This window comes from Lineus longissimus, chromosome 9, assembly GCF_910592395.1.
Source record: "Lineus longissimus chromosome 9, tnLinLong1.2, whole genome shotgun sequence".
NCBI lineage: Eukaryota > Metazoa > Nemertea > Pilidiophora > Heteronemertea > Lineidae > Lineus > Lineus longissimus.
In genome coordinates, this window is record NC_088316.1 from 10,731,004 (window position 1) to 10,756,214 (window position 25,211).

At 44.7% G+C, this 25,211-nt stretch overlaps 2 protein-coding genes across 2 annotated transcripts; both read left to right on the plus strand.

The window, feature by feature from the left end:
• Positions 1-7,489: 7,489 nt before the first annotated feature.
• On the plus strand, positions 7,490-9,160 carry LOC135494033 (uncharacterized). The gene has a single exon (XM_064781784.1). The coding sequence runs from the start codon at positions 7,490-7,492 to the stop codon at positions 9,158-9,160; it is 1,671 nt and encodes a 556-aa protein (XP_064637854.1).
• Positions 9,161-9,209: 49 nt separating this feature from the next.
• LOC135494034 (uncharacterized) lies at positions 9,210-16,126 on the plus strand. The gene is made up of 7 exons (XM_064781785.1): positions 9,210-9,252; positions 9,922-10,224; positions 10,423-10,539; positions 11,215-11,388; positions 13,443-13,538; positions 15,386-15,582; positions 15,901-16,126. Exons 2-7 carry the CDS (start codon positions 9,922-9,924, stop codon positions 16,124-16,126), a joined length of 1,113 nt encoding a protein of 370 aa, XP_064637855.1. The 5' UTR covers positions 9,210-9,252.
• The last annotated feature ends 9,085 nt before the right edge of the window (positions 16,127-25,211 follow it).

A 25,211-nucleotide genomic window follows, 5' to 3' on the forward strand; every position in this document is an offset into this window, starting at 1 on the left:
AGATAAAAACAACCATGTTGAGATCTAGGGAAAAAACGGGGGCAGTGTATATGCCTCGCAAGAATTTTTAACCTCTCAACTCTGATATGCAGATTTGCCCCATATCTGGCCAAAATGCAAGGACAGTAGAACCTCCCCTTGCGGACACTTCTACATTACGGACAAGTCTATTCAGTCCTGATTTCCAATAACTAAAACCTCTATTGAGAGAACACCTCTCTACTCCAAATTACGGACACGATGATGATGACCTTGTGGTCCAATCATCTCGCAATAACGAACAATAAACACGTAACGATTGCTTCCCGAGTGTGCTTTAGGGGATATATTTGGGTATATTCCATTGAGTTCATTAAGGGGAAGGGGGGGGGGGGCTCAGGGTTTTCACCACAGGGTAAAATGGGTAAAATTTCGTACCCAAAATAAATCCTAGAGATAAGTACCAAAGTAAGTTGGGAAAAAATCATCCACCATGTTCAATGTAGATATGGCCTATCTGTTGTATTGATTCTACTACAGCGTAACGTAATAAATGAGTTCTTGATGCTGGGAAATCATTTCTACGGCTTCTCGAGATGATTTTTTTTCTGGAGGAGGACCCTTGACTCGAAGGTCAAACATGGTCGCCAGGCAGCCATCTTGAAATCCATTTCCGGGCATTTGAAGGAGAACGCTTTCATGGAATGCAATGATTTCACTGTGAGAATTGCCAATGGTTAGACAAAGGTTTTTTATTGTCGTCCTCTTCGCCGTCTGTCTGTCTGTCCGTCTGTCTGAGGGTCTGTCTGTCCGTCCATCGAGACGACGTAAACGCTCTAACTTGAGACTGCTTCAAGATTTTCTTTTCATATGCGACATATGTAAAGCTTATCAGTAGGAGCAGGTCGCTATTGAAAATCGTCCCAATCCGATTCACCGTTTCACCCCCAGGGGGCATTAGCTGAAAACACATAATTGGCAATAATTCCTATACAACTTGACCGAATTTGATAAAATTCACGAGGGATGTGCATCTCCTAAGGATGTATCATATATCACACGGGTTTTTGGTTTGACCTCATTTTCAAGGTCACAGAGGTCAAAGTTCAAAAGTCCCTTGACTAACGACCTAAACGTTCTAAATTGAGACTGCTTCAGGTGCAAGATTTTCTTTTCTTACGCGGTATAAGCTTATCAGTTGGAGCAGGTCGCTATTTAAAATCATCCCAATCCGATTCACCGTTTAACCCCTAGGGGGCGCTAGGGATCACGTCTAAAGTCCGCACGCGAATATTCGCTGCGCGAATCGGGGCGAAAATTCGCCTGGTCGAATATCGCCACACTCATTCGCCTCCAAATCACTCCCTGCTTCGGCGATTCTATTATGATCAGGCGAAAATTCAGACTGAATAAAAATCGCAGGCGAAAATAATAATCGCGCCTTATTCGTTCTCACCAACCATCGGAACGAAGCGAATATTAGAGGCCTACATGTGTTGTAGTATGCGTATTCCGACATCAGCTGATAGCAGGCCGAACAAAAACACAAACTGGAATTCCCGGTCAACCTGACTGCAGTAATCATATACATCACATCTATCCACGAGGAGCTACACAAATTTGGCACAGAGGTTTGAGGTTCTTAGTATTATGGTATGTATTCCGAAGGATTGTGGCGGAATGTACCGAATCATCCAGCTAATCATAGTTAGGCTTATGTTTCCGAGTCTCAGCCAACCAATCAAAATCGTTGTAGTATCTGGTTATCCTAAACAGCGTCCACCAGCGCCCACCAGCGTTCACCAGGTTTAAAGTTGGGTATAAAGTCATCAAATAAAATTTTTTGGCCAAAATGTAATACGTACACCATAAAAAATACATTTCCTGAAAATTTCATGCTTATTTCGTTTATGACCATTATATTTTACTTTGATGGCTTTAATGTATGTATGTGTTTAAACCTGGTGGACGCTGTTTATTATGACCCGATTTGTTTACGTGACTGCACTTTTCCGCCAATAAAACAAGACGAAAGTCGTTGCAAAATCGTTCCGAATATCGGACAAGCATGCAAGAGCCACCAATTTCATAAAATCGCTCCATTATCGCCTGGAGCGATTTTTGGGGCGAAATCGAAGATTTGGCGCGATTGTGGGCGAATTTCGCATCTGACATTCCGGAGATTTCATATTATCGCCTCACATTCGCCGGTCGATTTTCGGACAGATTTCGCAGGCGAAATACTGTAGGGTGAATTTCGCCGGCGAATATCGCGTGCGGACTTTGGACGTGATCCCTTAGCTGAAAACACAATATTGGCAGTAACTCCTATTCAACTTGACTGAATTTGATAAAATTCACATGATATGTGTATCTGCTAAGGATGTATCATATATCACACAGGTCTTTAGTTTGACCTCACTTTCGAGGTCACAGAGGTCAAAGTTCAAAAGTCCCTTGACCAACGACGTAAACGCTCTGACTTGAGACTGCTTCACGATTTTCTTTTCATATGCTGTAAGTGTATGGCATATCAGTGGGAGCAGATTGCTATTGAAAATTGCCCCAATCCAACCCATGGTTTAAGCCCTAGGGGGTGTTACATGAAATTGCAAGAATTGCAATAGTTCCTATAAAACACGACAGAATTTGATGACATTCACATGGTATGTCTATCTGCTGAGGATGTATCATACGTCACACAGGTTTTCAAATTGACATCGTTTTCAAGGTCACAGAGGTAAAAGTTCAAAAGTCCCTTCACCAACGACATAAATGCTCTAACTTGCGACAGCTTCAAGATTTTCTTTTCATATCTTATCTTGTAAGTGTATTGCACATCAGTGGGAGCAGTTCGCTTTTGAAAGTCGCCCTGATCTGATTTATGATTTAAGACCTAGGGGGTGTCAGCTGAAAACACACAAATTGCAATAACTCCTATACAACTTGACTGTGTTTCATGAATTTCACGTGGTAAGTGCATCTACTGAGGATCATATCTCACACAACTTCCTCCATTCTCTTCATTCTCAAGGTCACAGAGGTCAAAGTTTAAGTCCCTTCACCAACGATGTAAACGCTCTCACTTCAGACTGCTTCAAGATTTTCTTCTCATATTATGCATGTCAGTGGGAGCAGTTCGCTTTGGAAAATCACCCAGATCTCATACACGCTTAAGCGTTATAGGGCGTTACCTTAAAATGAAAAAAATTTGCAATAACTCCTATACTACTTGACAGAGTTTCATGGACTCCCCATGGTATGTGGAGCTGATAAGGATGTATAATATATCACTAGGGTTTTCAGTTTCACCTCATTTTCAATGTCACACAAGTCAGACTTCAAAAGTCCCTTCACCTACAATGTAAACGCTCTCGCTTCAGACTGCTTCAAGATTTTCTTCTCATATTATGCATTTCAGTGGGAGCAGTTCAATTATTTAAAAATTGCCCAAATCCAATTCACAAAGTGCAATCACTCTTATAAAACTTGAGGGAATTCCATGAAATTCAAGTTGTAATTCAAGTGAATATCATGTGTCCACTTAATAAGTTTCTGGTTTCGCCACAATTTCAAGGCCACAGACATTTCAACGTAACACTCATCAACTTTTCACCCACCTCAACTCTGCCTTGGGCCGAGGGGTATCACGTGCGACTTAGCACGGTATTCTTTTAATAATGGGTGTCATCAACTATCCGAGATGGAGGCCAGGGTAGCCATCTTGTTTTTCTGTGTGTTGCACGTCATTAGAAAATTGGCTGTAACAACGGCCTTCTGTTTCCCTCCATTTTAAAGAAAATGTTTCATCTCATGAAGCCAAGTTTTTTCCTGTGTGTTGGAAGTCATTAAGGGAAGGTTCCTTTTGAAAATTGGCGTGATCAGATATTCAGTATGGCCAGCCATTGTCAGTTTGGCTTCTCGCCCTTTTGGGGAGTTTTCAAATTTTCCTCCAGTCAGTAATTACATGAGAAGACAATCACAGTCATCATGCCCACAGACAACACTCTGGTGGGGGCATATGCCATACTTTGCATTGCTCTTGTTTGCATCTTGTATTTATCTTTTAGGTATGTAATTACACTAATGCGGACTGAGTCACTCAATAATAGTGAGTTTCCGCACTGCTCACGAACAACGATTACACTTACGATTTCTTTGTAATTGAGTAGATTACATGCCAGGGGCGTAGCGTGATGTCGCAGGGGGGGTTCGTTCGCCCATTTCCGAAGCGACTTAGTTGCAAAATGTGAGCGCCAAAGGCGCAGAGCCCCACGAAGGTGAGGTCGAACTCTGACAGGTCGGCACTCCCAGTAATGGAAGACCGTATAAAGTCACTCAATAATACAAAGGCCCACGTGGATAGAATCATGGTGTTTCAAAACTCAATAAAAATGTATTTTTGCATCTCCTGAGCGGATCCTTTGCTCCAGCAGGGGGAGGGGGGGTGCATGCACTTATACGAAGAATTCGTAATCGTAATCGTAGTTCGTGAGCAGTGCGGAAACTCACTACTAGACTAATTTCCTGTTATATGATTGAGTGGAGTTTCACTCACTTAACACGAACTCGTTTAATTATTTCTTCTGCGATGGAATATGTTATTACTTCAAAACAACACCTCCTTAAATTCTGTGCTCGTTCATTCAGTGGGATTATAGCTACATTTTGTGTTGCCGTTGTTGGTTACATTGTGTCAGACGTTGTTGCCACAGATGGATGGTAACTTTAATAACATCATTAAGCTTGCAGCACACTGGACACCAACTCTGGCATCCATGGGAAATTTTTTCGCTGCCAGTGCCTGAACGCCAGAGTTGACGATGAACTCCATGGATTCTGGACTCCACTGAAATCAGCAAGTCTGCTACCAATTTGGAATTCCAGAGCTGGCGGCCGAGCTGTTAGCCAGTCAGCCGACGTTTTGGGGTCACACGATTTCAAAATGGCAGCCTTCAAAGACAAGGATTTTTTTTAAAGGAAGGGTAAAAGTGGCGGCAGAAGATGCCACGGACCTCCAAGTGTGCGCTCAACGGGATCCTCTTGCTGCCAACTCTGACATCCAAAGACGTCCAGTGGCGTTCAGTCAAACTCCACTGGACGCCAGAGTTGGCATCCAGTGTGCTGCAAGCTTAATAGCACTGCCCTATTGAGACCCTACAGCTGCCTCTCCCATCAGTGCTGATGCATGGCTCCTAACCTAATTTAGGGACTGTAGCAAAAATGAAACACGTCAATAAAAAACGAAATTTTTTTGTTTGGGGGGAGGGGGTCAAAGGGTCATTTCGTTTCTCTGAAACTTTTTTGGACACATCAAAAAAATCAACTGCTGACTGCCTAGTCTTGATGGGCATGGATCTAAAAGTCTACTGACTCCTAGTCATGATGGGGATGGGTCTAAACAGTGATTGCTTGCCTTACTCCCTGTGTTAATTATGTGTGAATATGAACTTCAAAATTCACCCAAAATTTAGTTTCTCAGAGGGGGGGAGGGTGTCTGGAGAGAAACTAAACAATTTAGTTTCTTTTTGACGTACATATTTTTGCTACGCTCCCTTACATCACATTCCATTAGGATGTCTATCTTATATATTATTTCTCGCTCTCAGTTGGCGATTTTTGTGGTGCTAACTCCGAAGTTATTTGACGTTCAACTGGCATGAAATTTGGTTGAAGTACTGATCAGTGCTTTCCAATGTTGACGGTAGATCATTTGGTGATTTTGGAACTACGCTTGGCCCCAGGGGGCGCTTCATGTGAAAAACTACTTTTGACTATATCTCATGAATTATGCTAGCTAGAATCATGATATTTTTACTGAGGACTGTACTCATGAGACTACATCACATGATACCCAGGTTTTTGATTTGACCTACTTTTCAAGGTCACAGGGGTCAAATAGCGTAAATTGACCGCCAGTGGTTTCCGGACCATATTTCCATATCTATTGAAGCTGAGCTTAAGTGGCTTGAAGGTCTTATGGTGCCATTGTGCCTTTTGGCAGTTTTCACAATTTTTGAACTACGCTTGGCTCCAGGGGGCGCTTCATGTGAAAAACTACTTTTGGCTATATCTCATGAATTATGCTAGCTAGAATCATGATATTTTTATTGTGGACAGTAATCATGAGACTACATCACATGATATCCGGGTTTTTGATTTGACCTACTTTTCAAGAGGGTCAAATAGCGTAAATTGACCGCCAGTGGTTTCCGGAGGTAGCCTACCTACTGTAAGTGACACCCAACATCCAAACTGCACAGCATGATAATTCCTGGGGACTGTCACATCACTAAACCCCTCACTTACCCAACTGTCGCGTGGAGTGCGGGTAGTTCTAGTAAACATTAATTTCCACTTTCACCCTTGGTCTATTTCAGATGAAGGAGATGTCAGTGTTGGGGAGCCACTGCTTTCAAGTACACCTGGTCGTTGTTCTACAGATGACGATGGGGACACACTTCGATGTCGTGGTGATGATGACAGTACTTGTAGTATTTCTGCTAGTTCCACTCGGATTGAGTCAGGCTTGAAAGTACTTCATTCAGATTCTTCCTTGTGTGATGAATTGTCTGCTGGTGTCATTAAAAACGATGATGTGGTTCTACCCACCCCCTCAATTGTTTTAGACAATTCTCATCAAAGTTGTCATGGAAGTGTGAATGTTACTCAGGCTGAACCTTCTATGCATGACAAAGTGTCCAGTGGTGGTGACCCTTGTGCTACAGATGTTATTTTGGACCTAAATAACAATGAGTATTCATGTAGGTTTATAGAGAAAAAGCGGGAAATGCTGCTAAAATCCTCTGCTATGTTTCCTGACACTGATATTGATTCTAGTGAATTGCAATACTCTGATAAAGGTCCTGATTTTTTTATTGTTCCGAAAAGTGAACTAGAAAAATCCAACTCTGAAACTGAAGTGGGAGCTGGGAGTGAAGATACCACCAAAGACTGTGCTCCTGATTCTGATGAAGTTCAGGATATCATTGTTTCAAAAACTGAACTAAAAGATGCGAAATCCGAAACTGGAATGAAAGTTGGAGGTGAGAGAGAAGATGAGACCATAGTTTGTGAGCAGAGAGGTTCCATTGTTAAGCCAATTATTCCGAAAAGTGAACTAGAAAAATCCAACTCTGAAACTGAAATGGGAGCTGGGAGTGAAGATACCACCAAAGAATGTGCTACTGTTTCTGATGAAGTTCCAGAGTTCATTGTTTCAGAAACTGAACTAAAAGAATCGAACTCCAAAACTGAAATGGAAGTTGGAGGTGAGAGAGAAGATGAGACTATAGTTTGTGAGCAAAGAGTTCCCATTGTTAAGCCAATTGTTCCGAAAAGTGAACTAGAAAAATCCAACTCTGAAACTGAAATGGGAGCTGGTATTGAAGATACCACCAAAGACTGTGCTCCTAATTCTGATGAAGTTCCAGAGTTCATTGTTTCAGAAACTGAACTAAAAGTAACGAAATCGGAAACTGAACTAAAATAATCGAAATCGGAAACTGAAATGGAAGTTGGAGGCGAGAGAGAAGATGAGACCATAGTTTGTGAGCAGAGAGGTTCCACTCTTAAGCCAATTGAGACAGTTGACGGGGATGATGACAAGAGAAGAGGTTCTGAATCTGATATGGAAGCTGGAAGTGAAGATGATACCAACGATAGTTCATACAACTGCAGAATAAGTGAATGTGCTGATGACTCTGATAAAGATCCGGATTTCTCTGTATCAAAAGATGAACTAGAAAAATCGGACTCGGAAACTGAGACAGAAGCTGAAAATAAGACCATAGTTTGTAAACAGATAGGTTCTAGTGTTAGGCCAATTAAGTCAGTTGAACGGGATGATGGTAAAAGGAGCAGAAAGAAAGCCGGCAAGAAAGTTATGAGCAGTGTCTGCAACAAGAGAAGTTCCAGTGTAAATACAGTTGAGACGGGCAATGAGGATGAGCAAGGTGATCCAGGGGATGAGGACGATAGTATGTTTACTGCCAGTTTACAGCGACAGCTAGCGAACGTAATAATTCCAACATGCAAAAAAGATGGCAAGAAAAGAGATTATAGAAAGAATGACTACTGTTTGTATTGTAGTAGGTCATTCAGCTCAAACATATCTGTTCACTATCTGGCTGTGCATTCAAACGAACGAGAAGTGCAGGAGGCAAACTGTCATGAGAAAGGATCCTTCCTTAGAAAAAAACTACTAACGAAATTACAAAACAAGGGAAACTACGTTCATAATTGTAAAGTGATTGAAAGGGGGGAGGGAGAACTCGTTGTTGCAAGAAGACCTGATGAGAAATGTAGACGGAAGGCTGTTGACTTTCTACCATGTGAATATTGCTTAGGTTTCTACTTACTAGATTCACTCTGGGTCCATATGAAAACTTGTCAGCTGAAGCCTGTAGAACAACAACCCTCCTCAAATTATGTAAGAGATGCCAGAACAATGCTTGCCCCATTTATACGAAAGCCATCTTGTGAGGAGGAAGCTGAGGTCGATGCACTTACAACTGGAATGAAGGAGACCAACCTGAATCCAGGCATAGCTGGTATCTGTATGAAAGATGTGCTCATCCGTGAGTTTGCAAGTTCACTTTTGGGTCGGCTTGGGACAAAAGATGAACAAAGAAGAAAAGATTTAACGAATGTTAGGCAGAAACTCAGAACCGTGGCTCGCTTTCTGAAGAAAGTAAATGAAGTAAACGGTAGTGAATGGATGCCATTAACTCACTTTCTTTGCTTTTACAACCATTTTGAATTTGGTACCAGAGTCAAGATGCTTGCACAAGACTCTGATTCCCCACAATTGGCTATTGTTCTTGGCCACTACATCAAACAATGTAATTTGCTGAAAATCAGCATTTCAATTCAAACTGAAGATGATATCTTGTCAAAAGATATGGAAAATGAGGCAGAGAGATTCGAACGTTTATATAGAGCGCATTGGAACAACATGGTGGCCTGCATAGCATGCAGGCGCCAGAGACTGCGCAAGATCAATAAACCTTCAATTAACCCAGTTACTACAGACCTGGTAGGCCTCAAGAATTGGATAAACGAGCAACTATCAGAGCTTATGAGGAAAGATGAACGAACCTCGAGTGACATTCAGTGGTACGCTCAGTTACTAATGGTTCGTATATTGTTCACCATAAGCGTCTTCTATTGTCGAGCGTAGTATAAATTGAGCTCCCGGGCCAAGGAGAGACCACTTCGTATTTCGCTTTCGTCGCACTCGGACCGGGCTTTATTCCTTTGGTATTCTTCGGTGTAAGTAGAATTTCTGCCGCTTTTGTGCTCTCGATTTCCTTTGTCCGTATTTCGGCTACGCCTACTGTGTAGTCTCCGCTTTGTGGCCTACGTGCTCTGGCCTCTACTATGCTTCTGTGCTTACGGATCTTGCTTCTCTTGGATTTGGTGTTCGTCTTTTCCCGTATTTCTCGTTTATGTCTATGTTTTATATGTTCTGTTTGTCTCTGCTTAAATTGTTGGTCCGTGGGTATCAACAAGCCCGTAGGGGTGCAATGTGTAAAGCTTAAATTGTTGGTCCGTGGGTATCAACAAGCCCGTAGGGGTGCAATGTGTAAAGCTTAAATTGTTGGTCCGTGGGTACCAGCAAGCCCGTAGGGGTGCAATGTGTAAGCTTGAGTTGTTGGTCCGTTGGTATCAACGGGCCTGTTGGGGTACGCTGTGTAAAGCTCAAATTGTAGTTCCGTAGGTATCGGCAGGCCCGTGGGGGTGCAGTGTGGCTTGCATAGTTGTTGCCCATGGGGGTGCCATGTATGGAAGTATAGTTCGTGGATGCTCTATCGGCGCGTGGGGTATAAACGTGTCAAAGTTTGTGTCAAGCCATATGAGGCTCCAGTATAGCAGAGTGCGGTTGTTGAGTGCTCAAATATCAGGGGTTTGTTTTGTAATGTATTATTTCTTGTGTTGCAGATGGTTCAGCCGACTACCCTAAAGAAAAAGCATTCCCTGGTGGGGAAAAGTTTGCTGCCGCTGTTCGCACGGTTCAATGGTAGCCCTGATGAGCCCAGAGAGTTGGCTAGGATGGACAAGGATCAACCTTTGGAGAATCTGGATTCCGATGGTATCGCCACAGCCTTCAAGAAACTCACCGGAGAAAACATCGGAGACGTCCTTGCCGCCCTCGGCAAACAAAGTGGAGCTGGAGTGGCTTTATTGCACCATGCAATTGTGCTAGCGAACGAAATCGGCCAGCCAGTAGGGCAGCCCCTTAGGGTAAGTCAATAGCTTCAGTCCTATCGGTTGTGCGGTTAAAGTGGGTGATTATCTGTCGGCTATGTTCATGGTCTCTGGAAATGGTTATGTGAGCATGTGGTATAAGATGCGGCTGGTGTGCTCTGGGTGGTATGATTTCGGATGGGTAGAATGTTATGTTTCGGTGCTTGTGTTATAACAATGGTTTTGCTATTTCAGGACCCGCCCATCACTCCACCGGGTGTTTCGGATGATGTAAGTGAGCCACCGAGGAAGGTGCAGAGGATAGCGTGCCAGGCGACCGTAGCTGATCCAGTGCAGAAGGCAAAGGCGAAGGTGAGGTCCTTGGCATTACATGAAGAGCCCAATGAGTCGTTGATGTTGCTGTACCTGGAGGATTTAGCGGCGGCTGCTACTTCTGTTTCGCATAAGGACATGGAGTTGTTCGACGATTTATATCGTCAGGCAAGGCGTTACCAAGGAAAGGTGGACATGGCTAATGTTATCTTGACGGTGTTGGGTGGTGGTACGGGTGAGCTTATCACCAAGGCCATTAGTAAGTCGCTAAAAAAGGTAGTCGAACCGAAGCCGATTGAAACCGTGAAACCTGAAGAGAGCCCAAACCCAAGCCCGTCCATTCAACATAGGTCACCTTTAACGGATTTGTATAGCCAGGTTGCTGCGGTTGCATCTTTGCAGCAGATGATGAATCCGCTCTTTGATTCCTATAGGGGTGGGGCGTCAAGAGGTGCCCGGCGAGGCAGGGGTAGGGGAACGGATTCCTCTCCTCCAAATAATTATCAATGTTATTTTTGTAACTCACCAGATCATTTTTATCGTGATTGCGATAAAATGAAAGAGGCATTGAAGATGGCAAAAACGAAGTAGGTCCCCTCCCGGAGCATTCTGCTCTAGTGGAGATTTACATCTTCACGTGGGTGGGGGGCCGGGCTTCGCGTCCGTCGGATTTGTCTGCTGCGACTTTTAAAGCTACTGCTCTCTTTGTTTTAGGGTATGGACATTTTGGGTTACGAAATCCAGGATTGGGAATTCCAGATTCCGTTTGATCCGCAGAGAGCAGTAGCATCCAAGCATCTGTCGCCGCAGTGGACAACTCTGGATGGGCGTGAACCTCGGCTTTCCACCCACCAATGCCCGGATTTTGAAAGCGTTATAAATGACGGTGTATGTTTTGATTTGAACGAGCTGCCACTACGAAACCCTGATCATTTTGTAGCAGGTCAAGTTCATCAAAATTTAGATCAATGGCGGGAAGTCATTGGCCATGTTTCTGATACTTGTCCTGTTTCTAGCCAAGTATTATCATGGCTAACAGACGGTGTTAATGTGGATGATTTTTTCAGGCCATTTAAGGGCAACTTTAAAGGTGAATCGTTTGACTCGGATACCCCGCCTTCTCGATACTACCCGAATTCCAACAGTTGTCAGCAGTTTGGGGAGTTTATAGCCTCGGAGCTTCAGCAGCGTGTTAAAACGGGGGCAATGGAATTAGTTGGTCGGGTGGGCGAGTGTCAATTACCATCCATCATCATGCCGCTTACTGTCGAGCCTACAAAACCACGGCTTTGCATAGACAACCGATACTTAAATTTATGGATTAAGGATTCTCCGTTTCAATTGGAAACGCTTAAACATGTTTATAGGCTAGTTGATGAAAATGCGAGAATGGTCTCAACGGATGAGAAATCCGGGTATGATCATGTTCTCCTGTCCCCTTCCAGTTCATCTTACTTTGGCGTACAGTTTGGGGGTTGGGTTTTCCGCTGTAGATCTTTGCCGTTCGGGTGGAAGTCTTCCGCTTATATCTATCAAATGGTTGGGATGGTTGCAACAACGTATTTGCGCACATTTGGCATTCGCAATGCTCAGTATATCGATGATAGATTAGCCGTAGAGGCAGTGTTCTCTACTTCTAGCGTAAAGCATCTTCCAATAGAGGTAATTGCTTATGCTTTGTTGCAGCTATTAACGAGATTGGGTTACACATTTGCAATTCACAAGTGTAAGCTCGACTTTGGGACGTATCTCAAATATTTGGGGTTTATGGTTGATTCAGCTAGATTAGCTTATATTCTCCCGGACTATAAGAAAGTTAGCTTTGGGGCTTTGCGTGATTATATCCTGTCGTGCCAGCAGATCAATATCAAAACGTTGCAAAGATTTTCAGGCAAATGTGTGTCAATGTTGTTGGCAGTTCCAGCAGCTGCTCTCTACACTAGAGAAGTAAATGCGGCAATATCAATGGGCCTAAAAAATAGTAGGGATGTTCAAGTTTCTGGCAAGTTACGCGCTGAAATAGAACATTGGAGATTTTTAGATTCGTGGGGTGGTTGTTTGAAGTGGCGTCGGGAGTCACATAAGCAGATTGTTCTCGCAACAGATGCATCGCTTTTCAAATACGGGGCGGTGGTCACAGGGGGTGAGCATGCGGGTTTGAGCTTTTCTGATTTCTAGGACAAGGATGATAAGCGGCCAATAATTTTAAAAGAAGCTGATGCTTTGTTAAAATCGTTGCAATCCATGCAGCCTGATTTGGTTGGCAAAAGAGTGGATATCTTGACGGATAATAAGCCGCTCATCTTTGCATGGAAAAACCAAGGTTCAAAATCTTCTCCTTTGAATGATTTGTTGAAGCTCATATTTCAATTCGTCTTTCAAAATAGTATAGATTTGAGGCTTTTCTATGTGCCATCTAAGCTCAACCCTGCAGATGCTCCATCTAGATCACTAAGTTCCGATGACATTACGCTCGCAGACGAGGTTTGGACCATTGTCCAAAAGGCATTTGGCCCGCACTCTGTTGATCTCATGGCGCTGGATTCCAACGCCATGTTGGATAATAATCGGTTGTCTCTGCGACATTTTACTCCTTCACCTTCGCCATTTTCATCTGGCATCAATGTTTTTGCTCAGAATGTGGCAAAGGAGGGCAACCCGTACGTTTTTCCACCAGATAATCTTGTATTATCTCTTTTGTCGTTCTTAGCTCAGCAAACAGTGTCTGCTTTGACTATGATTGTTTTGTTAACGCCGGAGGCTTCCATTGCTTTGCCAATCCTCCGTGCATACTCTATCTCTAAGATATGCTTGGGTCAAAAAGGTCAAAAAAGAGTTATTAAGATTCCTTCAAAGCTGGGATATAAGCTTGATGGTGATGGTTTAAAATACCCTTTAATTGCCTATAGGCTTTCTTTTAAAAAGGGTAATTAATTTTTCAGATGGCGAGTCGGCGGCGTCTTTTGTCGGGCATCGATTTGCAGGGCATAAACAATCGTTTGGATATCTTGGATGAGCGACACTTGAACTCCGAAATGGTTAAAAGGAAAACAAGTGAGCAGCTTAGTTTGGAGCATTTTTTCTCATTGTTGCCTTTTCATGTCAATATTCAGTCTTGTACTCCTCAACATCTAAGGCGGTATTTGGTTTGGAGGGATGTGGATGGCAAAACAAAAGTTCATGATGTAAAGTGTCTGTTTTTGGGAGACAAATCGTTATCAACATGTCTTTGCCCGACAAGATTAGCCCATGGTACTCTTATAACCATTGTTCAAAGATTATCAAAAATATTTGAGGAAGAAGGCAGGGGGAAGGAATGGTGTACGAAATCGGAAACCGGAAATCCCGCAAAATCAAATGTCATAAAGCTGTACTTGAAGAAAATTTCGGAAGAGCAGGCTAAGGCCCAGATAGTTCCAAAACAGGCCAAGCCGTTATTTCTCTCTAAATTGGAGAAAATCTCTTCTTACATAGATAACCAGTTGTCTAGGCCAGATATCACTTTGCGTCAGCGTTTCGTTTTGTTTCGAGACCAGGCGTTCTTTAAGTTACAATTTTTTGCGGGTGACAGGGTTTCCGATTTATCGGGCGCTCCTAGTCAATCGGTTAGATATTTTGCTGATAACACTGGCATGGCTGTTTCGCATACATATACGAAAGTCATAAGAGGAGATGGGAGGTGTAACACCTTTGTTATCAAGAGATGTGATAACGCGGCTCTATGCCCCGTAAGCGCACTGGAGCGCTACTCAGCTTGGGCCAAAAGCGCTGGGGTAGATCTTTCGCTAGGTTACCTCTTTAGGCTAGTAAGTGACTCGGGTAAGGTATTAGATCAATGTGTCTCATATGCAGTGATGTATTCCCGCTTGTTGGAGTATTTGACGACGCTCAATATCTACGAGGGGGAGACACCTCATAGTCTCAGGTCGGGTTGTGCCATAACGTTGAAGTTGTCCGGGGCGGCTGACTCCAATTCCCAGACTATGAGGCATGTTGGTTGGTTCAAAGAATCTTCATGCAGTTATTACAGTCGTGAGGATTCTTTGAAAGAGCCGGCGCAGTTGGCTCAGAGGTTAGCTTCGTCACCAGCTTTGTCGGGAAAGATTGAATCTGATTACCAACGCTATGCAACATTTAACACTTTGAATCATGCAATCTAGGTGTCGTTTTGTTAATGTATTGGTCTTGGTTCTGATAATCCATTTCTGTCGAGTGTGTCCATAATTGTATCACTTTTAAGGTAGCGTTTGTAATTGATAAACTCTTGTCAAATGGGTTGAAGGTTTATATTTTCTGTAATTAAAGCGGATATTATAAAAGTTTCTTCTTCAGTCTATGTAAGTTGTCGTTCCTGCCATCCCATGATACCATGAGCTTTGCCTGTGGACATCCATTTGCTGTTCATGGTTTTGGGTGTTGTGGGGTGATGGGTGATGGGGTGTTGGGGTATTGGGGGAAAAAGCTGGAATGGTGATATGGAATGTTTTCGGGAATCCATATCAGGTTGATATTCAGGTTTTCCTCCCAATACTTTCAGCGAGATAATGGAGGACGCTTAGGATGTGTTCACACCATAAGCGTCTTCTATTGTCGAGCGTAGTATAAATTGAGCTCCCGGGCCAAGGAGAGACCACTTCGTATTTCGCTTTCTAGGATCTCTGGGCAGAAGCTTTTGCCCCGTATTCTACGGGGATTGAGCGTATGGCCGTTGGGTGCCATGTTGGTCGCCTCGGCCCCAATTTTATTAGCTTACGTTGTCTTTTGGAACTTTGGGCTGTGGGGATCAGTGGATCCTTTTGCCCACCCCACCCCCCCTTTGCGGTCTTTTATTTTCTCGCCCCTGAGTATCAGGTTGATATTCAGGTTTTCCTCCCAATACTTTCAGCGAGATAATGGAGGACGCTTAGGATGTGTTCAGTTCAACAAACGTAGAGTGTCGGAGGTTGAGGAATTGAAGGTCACGCATTTCAATGAGAGGAAAGATGATGTTGATAATGAAGAAATTTTGGAATCTTTAACATTTGCTGAGAAAACCCTTGCAAAGAGGATGAGTGTGATAGAAGTTCGTGGAAAAAGCACCCGGCAAGTGAGGAAAGTATGTGTGCTCTTAACCCTTGAAATGGCTGATCAAATCGATTTTCTATTGAGAAAAAGAAAGTTTGTTAGTCAATATGTCTTTGCTCGTCATCAGAAAACTGATTCCCCACTTGACGGCTGTGAAACTATGCGACTCGTTACAGATAAGTGTCCAAGTCTGAAATACCCAACAAGAATACGTACATCAAAACTTCGAAAGTATCTTGCCACTACTTCACAAATACTGGATATGAACAACGCAGAACTAAAAATGCTGGCTGACCATATGGGTCACAATATCAACATTCATGTTGATCATTACAGGTTGCAGAGCAACTTGATAGAAAGGGCTAAAGTTGCTCGAGTACTGTTGGCTGTGGAAAATGGCTCACTCAGTGCTTTCAAGGGGAAAATTCTTGAATCAATTTCTACAGACGAGTTGCCAATGCCTATTTCTTATAATGATTCTTGGGAAAATAACGAAGATGGTGGTGACATGGAAACAGATGATGAAATGGAACCTCAGCCTGGACCTAGTCAGTTAGACTAGTCAATAAATCTGAAAATGTGCCTTTATAGAATGATTGAGGCATTTTTGAGTAAAAACAAGCAAACCAATTTTTATGGGGTAGTTTTTCATGCTGAATATGAATCTGTTGTTTGCCAAGCCCAAAAATGCGTAATTAGGTCACTAATCAAGGTCAAAGGTCAATGAGTGCAAAATTCAATTTTTTGGAAAAAATGCTTTATTTTACATTCCCTATCCTAACATTGCAATTATTTTACAATATTTTGTCTAGTAAGGTTGCTAAAGCTTTTCAAAATCTTATTTTTAAAGGAAAACGTGAGGACACATCTGTGCTCATTTGCCTTTATCTCTGTAAGGGGCGACAATAAGTTTTTGCGTAATTTGCTTGCAGTTTAACCTCTAAATGCACAATGGGGCAGAGTTTTATGCTCCTATTGATGGTCTAGAGATAGATTTTATAAAGACAGAATCTAAAAGTCACCGGTAAACAACATAGGTCAAAGGTCAATGAGTGCGAAAGTCTTGCAATGACGCAACAGTTACTTGCACTTGAAACCATTCCTTTCACTCAACAGAGAAAGTGCACTCAACAGTGAAAGTGGCTTCATCTTTCTGACCCCAATGCATTTGCCATGTTTGTCAAATCATTTCCATTCAGACAGAGCAGGGTGTTCTTCAATAGACCCTTAATGATGAAGAATGAATGTAATAGCCTAGCACAGGCCATCCAGTTCGTACCCTAGGCATCAGGCATTAAACATTTCAGGAGTACAGGTAAGGGTCTTTTTAAGATTGTTAAAAAATGAAATATAAAATCAAATGAAGGTAAAGGAATGCATTCTTCTTTGGTGACATACATGTACATACAAATGTGTAATGTATGCTTGACATCTCACATCATAGGCAGGCCTACATACATGTACATTTACCTAACAGTAGCAAAAAGACAGGCAGGGCATGGGCATTGACGATGAGTGCCTAATACATCTACCACTAATGAATTAGTGATATCGGTTAGATGTTTTGTCTTGAAGAAGCTTTACATGTACTTTGAGTCTTTGAGAATAAGATTAAAACCCGGGCCAACACTGCCTGCGCTTATTCGATCATTTAAGGGCTGTTGCAGTATATCACACAACGTTGTAGTTTTCATGGTCAGAACATGCGTGCCTGGTGCTTAGTTTGGTTTCTGTTTCTCCCCTCAGGCAAACCATGGAACCTGTTACCAGCCTCAAGCGACAGCGTGAAGATGTGTCGTTTGAACTTTGTAACATTTGTCAGGGAACTCGCCAGGTCAAAGATACGATTTTCAACCAGACAAACCAGGGTATTGCTGCCATCAGAGAGGCGACCGAGCTCCGATGCAAACTTAGACACTACGAATTTCAATCAGCCGTGGACAGGCTTTCGACTCTCTTTGCAGAGCCTCCAGAAAGTCTCCCCAAACTTAAATGCCCATTTCCTTACAAGAAATGGCCATTTTGTTAGTTCATACTTCCCTATGGAGCACTTTTGCATGTTACTCCATTTGGGCTCAAACACAAGAGTATCCCTTTAATTTTCTAAAGGGAGAACTGAGTTAACAGCTCGGCCGCCAGGCGGCGCCCTGACCGATCCCGCCAGATCGCGCCGATCTCATGCCGCCATATTCAGTCTTACTCTTGAGCGTTAACAAAGAGTATGTCCCGTTTGTGGGGACGGCGGGAGGGCCGTGTTCCATAGGTAAGTATGAACTAACAAAATGGCCATTTCTTGCAAGGAAATGGGCATTTTGTGTCATTCGAACTTACCTATGGAACACTTTTGCATCGAATCCCAGCAACCTATTGGAGGTGGGAAACGAGGACTTACCTAAGGCTGAGCTGTTGTTCCATCGAGGAGGCACCACCGGCATATTAGCTAAGGAGGACCGCCAGGGGAAAGAAATGGGGAGAACCGGGGGACCGGTATTTTGATCTCGGTATTACAATCGAATTATAGAGAGTAATAGACCCATTCTCCGGAAAGCGCTAGAATTGCGTAATAAAACCATCTTCTTTCCGGCAACAGAGCTTAGAGCAAGTAAGGCATGTTCAAGGGTGTAGAATGAGTTATTGCTAAACAACAATAAGAAATTGCGTCCTTTCTTGTCTACTAGGGGTTGCCTGGATTGTTGAAGATAGGGCATATCAAAAATGGTGCAAGATGCGCGTTTGACTCTTCAATCGGGCTCCCCCCCTGTTTTGATCTAGCCAGGATCAAACAACATGCCCCGCAGACACAATCGGGCCGATTGTGTGCATGCCATCTACGAGGGAAGAAACGAGAGAATGTGGAGTGATTACTCCAACATGCAGCGGAAACGACTTCTTGAAGAGCAACTCCTCGGTAGTTAGCCCAGGAGGTGGCTAGTGCTCTAACTTCGTGCGCTGAGATGTAAGCTAGCGCACGAAGATCAGAGGAAGTCTTCAAGGTGTTGTAGGAAAGACGGATAGTCTCCACAATCCACCTTGAAATAGTGGCGGCCGCTATCTCTCGTTTTTTCCCTCCTTATAGGACAAAAACAAACTCTCTCCCCTGGCGGATACCGGGAGGTTTTGTCCTATTTATGTAGAACTTTAGGGCCCTGACGGGACATAAAGTTCTGTCAGGAAGATCATAAGAGATCGTTCCTGACAGAGAGGGAATAGTAACCGGGGGCCGAGAGGCGGCCGGTCCCTGGTTCTTCGCCAGAAATCCTGGTATGAAAGCCAGGATAACCTCCCCTCCCTCTCTAAAAGCCAGCTTCTTAAAAGAAAGTGCATGGAGCTCTGATCTCCGTTGGGCGGTAGCCAAGGCTACTAGAAAGACCGTTTTGAGTGTCAGATATTTCATGGATGAAATAGACATGGGTTCAAAAGGATGCCTCATGAGCACCTTAAGGACAACAGAAAGGTCCCATTAAGGGGTTTTGTGAACCGGTCTAGGGCGCTCTAATAACATTCCTCTGAAAAGAGGGGTTATTTGGTCCTCCCAACGAAGATCCCAGGTGCTTAAAACACGGAGGGTAGAAGCGATGGCGGACTTGTACCCTTTTATAGCCGTGACAGATAGTTGTCTTTCCGTGAATAATTCAATAAAGAAATCAACTAATCTGTATATAGAGGGAGAGATTGGATTAACTCCGTTTTCCCTGCACCAGGAAGTGAAGGTAGACCACTTTCCTTGATACACATCAAGGGTAGACCCCCTTTGAGGTGCGGACATGCGTTTGACAGCGATGTCCGAAAAGCCTCTCTGGTGGAGATGCAACTGGATAAGTTCCAGGCGTGAAACTTGAAAAATCCAGGGTTCTGGTGGTAGCATCTCCCCAGGGGGTGCCACAGGAGGTGCTTCCAAGTAGGAAGACTCCTGGGGTGGTCTATCAGGAGCTCCAGCAAGGCTGGGAACCAGGCCTGATTTGGCCAGCAAGGTGCGATGAGAGTTACTCTCACCGGGTGGCTGGTCAAGATCTTGTTCAGGACTGGTTGGATGAGAGGGAGGGGTGGAAACGCATATGCGTTCAGCCCGACCAAAGAGGCTGTAAGGCTGTCGACTTCCAGGGCCTCTTCGTCCGGAAGTGGAGAGTAATAGATGGGAAGGCGATTGTTCAGCCTGGTGGCAAACAGATCTACCTTCGGAGATTGCCAAAGGCGACAAAGGTCGTCTACAATCTCCTGATGGAGTGTCCACTCTGTCTGAACTAGTTTGTCCTGACGGGACAGGGCGTCGGCAAGGATGTTGCGTTTGCCCGGTATGTGTCTGGCACATATCGATACTCCAAGGTCGGCACAAAGATGGTAAAGCTCCCAAGTTAGCTGGCAAAGAATGCCGGACTTTGTGCCTCCCTGTCTCCTGACATATGTTACTACTGTAGAATTGTCGGAGAACAGGGTTACTCTCCGATTCTTCAGGTGAAGGGAAAGAGCCCTCACGGCAAGAAGGACAGCCTTCATTTCCAATATATTTATTGAAAGAATGGTCTCCTCCCTTGTCCATAGACCCCTTATGGACATGCCCCCGTTGTTCAGATGTGCTCCCCACCCTAGTAGAGAAGCATCTGTGAACAGGGACACTTCTGGGGGCGGTGGAGCAAGATCTACACTGCTTTGGAGACGAGTCTCAGACTCCCAGAAGTTCCAGACGTTCTTGAGTAGGTATTGAGGTATCAATACCAACTTGTCTAATGGGTCCCTGTGGGGTTTCCATAGAGACATTAGAAACATCTGGATGGGACGCATATATAGACGGCCAAGAGGGATTTGGTCTGCTGCCGAATTCAGAAGTCCCAAAAGGCTCAAGCATCGCCTTGCGGGAGCTTGAGTCCTTCCTCTGAATTCTGCGACGAGATGAAGAATTTTCTTTATCCTGTCTAGGGGGGGGGCAGCATTTTCCCTATGGCCGTAAGGAACCGAACTCCAACGTAAACGAAGTCTTGGGATGGTATGAATTCTGACTTCGTTTCGTTGATAATCCAACCTGCGGAAACTACTTTTTGCTTTAGAACCTGAAGTTGTTGCAGTAGTAGTTCCCGCGATTTGCAACGGAGTAGCCAATCGTCTAGGTAGTGATAAAGCTTGAACCCCATCACGTGAAAGGGAGCGACGAAGGCTGTGACTCTCATCGTAAAAATTAGGGGTGCCGATGCCAGACCGAACGGCAGGGCCCTGAATTGATACGTCTTTCCTTCGTAATGGAATCGAAGGAAGTGTTGATAGTCTGGATGGATCGGTACATGTAAGTACGCATCCGTTGAATCCATCGATACCGCCCAATCGTTGGGCTGTATCGCCGTTGCTATAGACCTAGTGGTTTCCATCTTGAAATGAGGAACATTCAAGAAGGTGTTTAACCTGGAAAGGTCTATGATCAGCCTCCATGTCCCTGCTTTCTTGGGAACCAAGAAATGTGGCTGTAAAAGCCAGGGGAGCATGGATTTTGAAGGACCTGGATAGCTTGCTTCTCCAGTAATGTCGCGACCTCTGCTTGGAGGGCAGAGACCTTGACTGGGTCCTTCGGTGGCTGAACTGGGGTTGGATATATGGTAGTCGGGGGGGGGGGGGTACGGTTGAAATCTAGTTTCACTCCGTACCTCAACATGTTTGGGACTGGGGACCCCTTTGGGCACCAATCGTCCCAAATGTCTGCAAATTTTGGCAGACGGCCCCCGACTACCGGAGTCGGCTCCTTTTTGCGTCCGGGAGGAGAAAGGAGGGGGGAGTCACTTCTTCTGGCCTGCACCCCTTGGATGAAAGGAGTGCTTAGTTGGACCGGATCCACCCTGGTTGAGGAAGTATTTTTCCTCTTTCCAGTCCGGCGACCCTCCGCTTCCCGTCGGAAGGATCTAGCAGGAGCAGGCTGACTAGGCGGGGTAGGCCTAGGCAGGACCTGCCTGGCGTATGGGATTGAACCCGATGCCTGCTGGGGCCTCTCTATCTTTCTAGCGTTAGGTAGAGAGGTCTTGGCCCTCTGTGTCGCAGTGGGGGCATATAATTTGTCCCAATCTTTCTGTGCTTGAGCCGCCTCTTGTACAGAATCTGCGAACAGGAAAGAACCGCCCATAGGAGCGGTTCTTAAGGCCCCTTCCAGCTGTAGGGATCTGATGACATTGAGAGAGCCCAGTGCGGCGTCTCTACGGAGTAGGACGCTATTTGCTGCGGTCTTGGCGGACAGAGCAATAGCATGCCTAATCGAATGTGACAAGGATGTCACAAGCGATTTTGTGTCATCAGATAGTGACTCATTATCCTTTAGAGATCTGGCTAGGGCCAGGTTAGTGTGCTCTGCGTAGGAGAGCACCGCTAACGTGTTTTTGGCCAGACCCTCTTGTGCTCTAAGGTCTCGGTAAGCCGAGGAGGAGGTCACCCTAGGCACAAGTTGGTCCAGCTGTACATCGTCCTTTAATATGGAAGTCGATGCTGCAGCTGGACAGCCGGCCGAGCTGACTCGATAATAGTCAGTGCGGTACTGCCTAACGGGAGGAAGTCGTGCCGTGAACAACTTCCCCGGTTTACACCAAGCTTCCGGTCCGACTGCCCGAAGGACAGGGATGGAAGTACGTTGGTGGGCGCCTTGGGAGTCTCTGATTGTACGCTCCAAAAGTTCAGAGACTGCTACCACCGACGGGGAGGGAGGAAGGAATTCAAGTGCCCGAGTGGAGCCCTGAGAAACCTGTGGATCGGGATCCACTTCCTGTCCCCAAAGTGAAAAGGTCGGTGTTGATAAGGCTGGCAGTTCCGGCGGGGTAGGGCACAGATCCTGCGGGAGGTACGCTCTGATCAAGGATCTGAGTGTCCTCATATCCGACAAGATACTGGCCTCCTCTGGTGACAGCTCCTCCTGCTTGGGGGAGCGGTAGCCTGGCTGAGAACTCTCGTTCTCAGAAAATTCCTCTAATATAGAGGAGTCGGATGGTGGGTATCCGATGGGACCAGGCGCACCAGAGGAACCGGAACCCTGCTCCAGATGGCTGAGTCTATCAGTAAGACCCGCTACCATCTGGATGAGCTGGGACAGTTGCTGTCCCGACTCGGGTTCCGGACCCGACGTGCGGCTTCTCTCAACGACGGGCGGTTGAGGCGAGGGTGAGTGCATAAGCGAACCCTCGAAGCCGTATGTACGGGCGAATGGGTCTTCCGGAAGCGGAAGATGCCCATATTCTGAACCAGAGTTCAGATGTCCCCTCTGCGTAGCTCGTTCCATGGGAACGACGCCTCTGCTACGAGGAGGGGGTGGCACTTCCGGTTGGCTCCACCTAAGAGGTTGGCCAACGTAGGGAGGTGCCTGCATTTCCGGCAGGACGAAGCCCGAAACCGGAAATGCCCGTAACTCCTTCGCCGGTATGGAGCTACCGGTTGCCCTTTTAGAAGGAGGTACGGAGGGCGGAAATGCTGTTACCGAAGACGCATGGCGTTTCGGAGGTGGCGTTATAAAGTCCGTCCCTACTCTACTGTGTCCGTGAGGACTGGGGTTATTTCGCAGTAAAGACTGAGAAAAACCCCCAGTAGAGTCTTCGGTTACTGATAAACGGGAACCCGCGTCAGCAACCGGAACTGCAATCGGCGGACCGGAAGCAGGGTGCTCCCGCGGGTACAAAGGGCTTGTACTCCGGGGAGCGGACGACAGAGGAACCGGAAGGTTCCCTGAGGTCCGGGGTATATTAAACCCTTGGAGACTTACTGCATGTAAGTCTCCCTTGGGACCACAGACATTGATAATGTCTGATCCCGCATCCTTCGCAGCCGCGGCCGGAACCGGAACTCGGCTGACAGAAGGGGTGGTGGTGGCGGGAGGTTTGGTAGACCTCCGGGTTATATGCCCGGAAACGGAACCGGAAGAGGGTTTAGGCGTCTTTGCCGCCCGTTTCCCGCCACCAGACGCAGTCCTTTGTTGTGAGACAAAGGATGCCGTCGGAGGGGTACGCCATATAAAAAATGGTACCAATGACAATAAAAACACTGGGAACCCCAAGTAGGCCAGAAAGGACGCAATTATTAATGGAAAGGAAAACATGCCTACTTGAATTAAACACTATTGCAATGGATCTGAGTCTTGTTCATTACAATAGAGAGGAGAATAGCCTACGTAAATCTTCCCTACCAAGATCAAAATAATGGAGCCGGGTCGACTAAGCTAGCTAAGAAAGGTCTATAATTAAATAGACTGGACAATACTAATGCCAAGATTAGTTTGGCGGTCTACTCCGTAGGTGAATGAACCCAAAAATCGTCTAGACTTGGCTGGTTGAATTTGGTTTTAAATCGAATTCACGGCAGCTTTGAAAAAACGATGTGCTTCGTAGAAGCACAAGAGTAAAGACTGAATATGGCGGCATGAGATCGGCGCGATCTCGCAGGATCGGTCAGGGCGCCACCTGGCGGCCGAGCTGTTAACTCAGTTCTCCCTTTAGAAAATTAAAGGGATACTCTTGTGTTTGAGCCCAAATGGAGTAACATGCAAAAGTGTTCCATAGGTAAGTTTGAATGACACAAAATGGCACAAGCTATGTTACTCTGCATACACACACAAGGGGAAAATAAATGCTAAGCTAGCCAAGGAACAATCCAAAAACGAAAAATATCCTGAAAGAAAGAGTGTTTTGGCTGAAGCATATCCGTTTTTACGCAGTAGTACTACTAAGATGAACTGGACATTGTGTATGTTCTGCCAGAACTTTGACAAGAAGCAGAAGACAAGTCGTGTCACAACCTTCAAAATGAGTAATGAAATTACGGAAAAAGCTAAAGACGAGTTGTGAAGTCCCAATTTTTCAGTAACATAATCATTGTTTCATTCAAAAATCGTTGTAACTGACAGATTTTTTATCTAAGATTTTTGCTCTCATCAGACAGAATATCCTGTCCTGTTCTTATACATTTCCATTAAAAATATATAATATATCAGATAAAAATATATGATATATCAAATATATCAGGCAAAATCAGTGCCATGTTTACTAAATCAAACAAAGCACCACATTTATTAAAGCGTTGGAACGAGTACGATTGAGCTCTGTTTGGGGATTTGGAAATGAGAGTCGATTCATAGAATCACACTGGGTGCTGCCATTCTGTGCATTCATACATTTTTATAGGGGTTCCCCATTCTGAAAACACATTGGCACGAGCAGGAACTGTGTTGTCTCTTCCACATTATTCAGCACGTGGTGAAGGTGAACTGTTGGTGGAATGCAAAACACAAACATACAGGGAAAATTGTGACATTGTCAAGTTTGTTGACGAACAAGTGGTATATACATGTACTTGCATTTTGGAGTACAGCTTCCATGCATTTTTTAGACACGCTGAGATAAGATAAGGTTGTGATGCTAAATTAGCCGGGTTGTTGAGTAATTAATGTTTGTGGATCACTCTGTTGTCATTGCATAGCTGCTAATCGTTAATATTTAATTGTTGTATTTACATATTTTTTCCAAGAAGTCATCAAAGCTTTAAGAATTTGGTGCAAAACATTTTCTATTAAATTGCATTAGGTATTTTAGAACTTAGATAACTACATATGCTACTGGTATCGTACTTGATACTGAGTGTTACTTGAAAACAGCGATTTCGAATATATAATCTAAAAGATACAAAAGCCCAGAAGGCTC